This window comes from Macrobrachium nipponense, chromosome 1 (assembly GCF_015104395.2).
Source record: "Macrobrachium nipponense isolate FS-2020 chromosome 1, ASM1510439v2, whole genome shotgun sequence".
Taxonomy (NCBI): Eukaryota; Metazoa; Arthropoda; class Malacostraca; order Decapoda; family Palaemonidae; genus Macrobrachium; species Macrobrachium nipponense.
The window spans coordinates 29,419,624-29,421,859 of NC_087200.1; the positions used below are offsets into that span (position 1 = coordinate 29,419,624).

Below are 2,236 nucleotides of genomic sequence, written 5' to 3' on the forward strand. Positions count from 1 at the left end.
TATTATTTATATATTATATATTTATATATATATATATATATATTATATTCTAATATATATATATATATGTGTGTGTATGTGTGTGTGTGTGTGTGTATGTGTGTGTGTGTGTATATATATCTGGAAGGATATTACTAGATAGTGTCCTTTGGACTTCTGTGGGCACCAAAGGACTTGAAAGATATATATTTGCACATATTATAAATGTGAAAAGAGAGAGAGAGAGAGAGAGAGAGAGAGAGAGAGAGAGAGAGAGAGAGAGAGAGAGAGAGAGAGAAGGGGGTGCAACTAGAACCACTTCCCGTGTGAAATACCTACGAAAAAATTGAACAAAAAAAATACCTTCACTGAGAGTTTGAGATCCATAGCCATCTGAACGGTCACATCCATTTCCATCCCAACGGCAGCGAGCTGATGTCTCTTTTCAATAATCCCCGTTGCCAATCTTCCATTGTAGCGATATCGGTATTCGAGACCTGGCTGCAGTGCGAGGGAAAGACCTACGGATAAAAATAACTGGATGTTGTTACTTGTCAAGTGTATTACCTGCTGATAATCTTGTCTACTTTTGTTTTACATTGTGGCATACAAAGCAACGATACAGCAATGTATGTATGTATGTATGTATATATATATATATATATATATATCTATATATATATATATATATATATATATATATATATATATATATATATAATATATATATATATATATCATATTATATATATATATATATATATATATATATATATATATATTATATATATATATATAATTATATATTGTGTAGTGTAAAATTCTAATAACAAAGTGACCAGCAGATTCTAATAATACATCATCATCAGCCGTTGCTAGTCCACTGCAGGACAAAGGCCTCAGACATGTCCTTCCACTCTCTTCCGTTTAAGGTCTTTCTATGTCATTCTATAACCGCAAATTTTCTTGGCTCGTCAATCCATTGTCTTCTGTTCCTTCCCCTTCTTCGTTTGCAGTCTCCAGGGACCCATTCTCTTATTCTTTTCGTCCACCTATTATCTGACATTCTCATTATATGTCCTACCCACGCCCATTTCATTTTCTTACTTGTTGTTAGAGTATCCTCTACTTTAGTTTTCTCTCGTATACATGTTGCTCTTTTTCTGTCTCTTAGTGTTATTCGCATCATTATTCTTTCCATAGATCTTTGAGTTGTAACTAGGTTTTGTTCTAAGGCTTTAGTGAGGCTCCAAGTTTCTGATGCATAAGTTAATACCGGTATGACCATCTGATTAAATACTTTTCTTTTGAGAGAAAGTAGCTTTTTACTTTTCATAATCAGAGAAAGTAGCTTTTTACTTTTCATAATCTCATTTTGTTTACCAAAAGCTCTCCATCCCATGCGTATCCTACTTTTAATTTCGGTCTCATGTCCTAAATACGTATATTAATTAATAATCTCTAGAGGTTTGTCCAAAACCCTTATTTGTTGTCTCTGCATTTTCATTGAACATTATCTTACTTTTACTCATGTTCATTTTCAGTCCTACATTTCTGCTTTCTCTATTCCAATCTCCTATCATCTCTTGCAATTCCTCCCCTGATTCACTGAATAGAACTGTGTCATCTGCAAATCTTAAGTTGTTAAGGTATTCCCCATTAATGCTAATTCCTACATTTTCCCAATCTACATTCTTGAAAACTTCTAGGCACGCTGTGAATAATCTAGGAGAGATGGTGTCTCCCTGTCTAACTCCTTTCTCAATCGGAAATTTCTCACTATCTTTATGTAATTTTAGGAATGCTCTACTACCCGTGTAGATATCTTCAAGCGTTCTAACATAAGATTGATCTATTCCTTGCTTTTCAAGAGCTTTCATTACTGCTGAAGTTTTGACAGAATCAAAAGTTTTCTCATAGTCTACAAATGCCAAACATAGTGGTTTGTCGTGTGTGTGTGTGTGTGCGCGAATTCTAAGACTAATGTTTTGCTACAAAATGGAACAGTGAAAAATCAAAATTAAGTATGAATCCTCATTGTTTGTTTGTATGGTGTTTCTACGTTGCACGGAACCAGTGGTTATTCAGCAACAGGACCAACGGCTTTACGTGACTTCCGAACCACGTCGAGAGTGAACGTCTATCACCAGAAATACACATATCTAACCCCTCAGTGGAATGCCCAAGAATCGAATTCGCGGCCACCTTGGAGGCAGGCCAAGACCATACAGATCATGCTGAATCCTCACTGATTGTG

The 2,236-nt window shown here is 35.0% G+C and overlaps 1 protein-coding gene across 1 annotated transcript in view; it reads right to left on the reverse strand.

Moving 5' to 3' along the window:
* Nucleotides 1-2,236, reverse strand: part of LOC135219191 (hemolymph clottable protein-like) — a 300,161-nt gene that overhangs the window by 244,260 nt on the left and 53,665 nt on the right. The window contains exon 2 of the mRNA XM_064255746.1: nt 343-500. Within this exon, the coding sequence (XP_064111816.1) occupies nt 343-500 (158 nt within the window). The remainder of the gene's footprint in view (nt 1-342; nt 501-2,236) is intronic.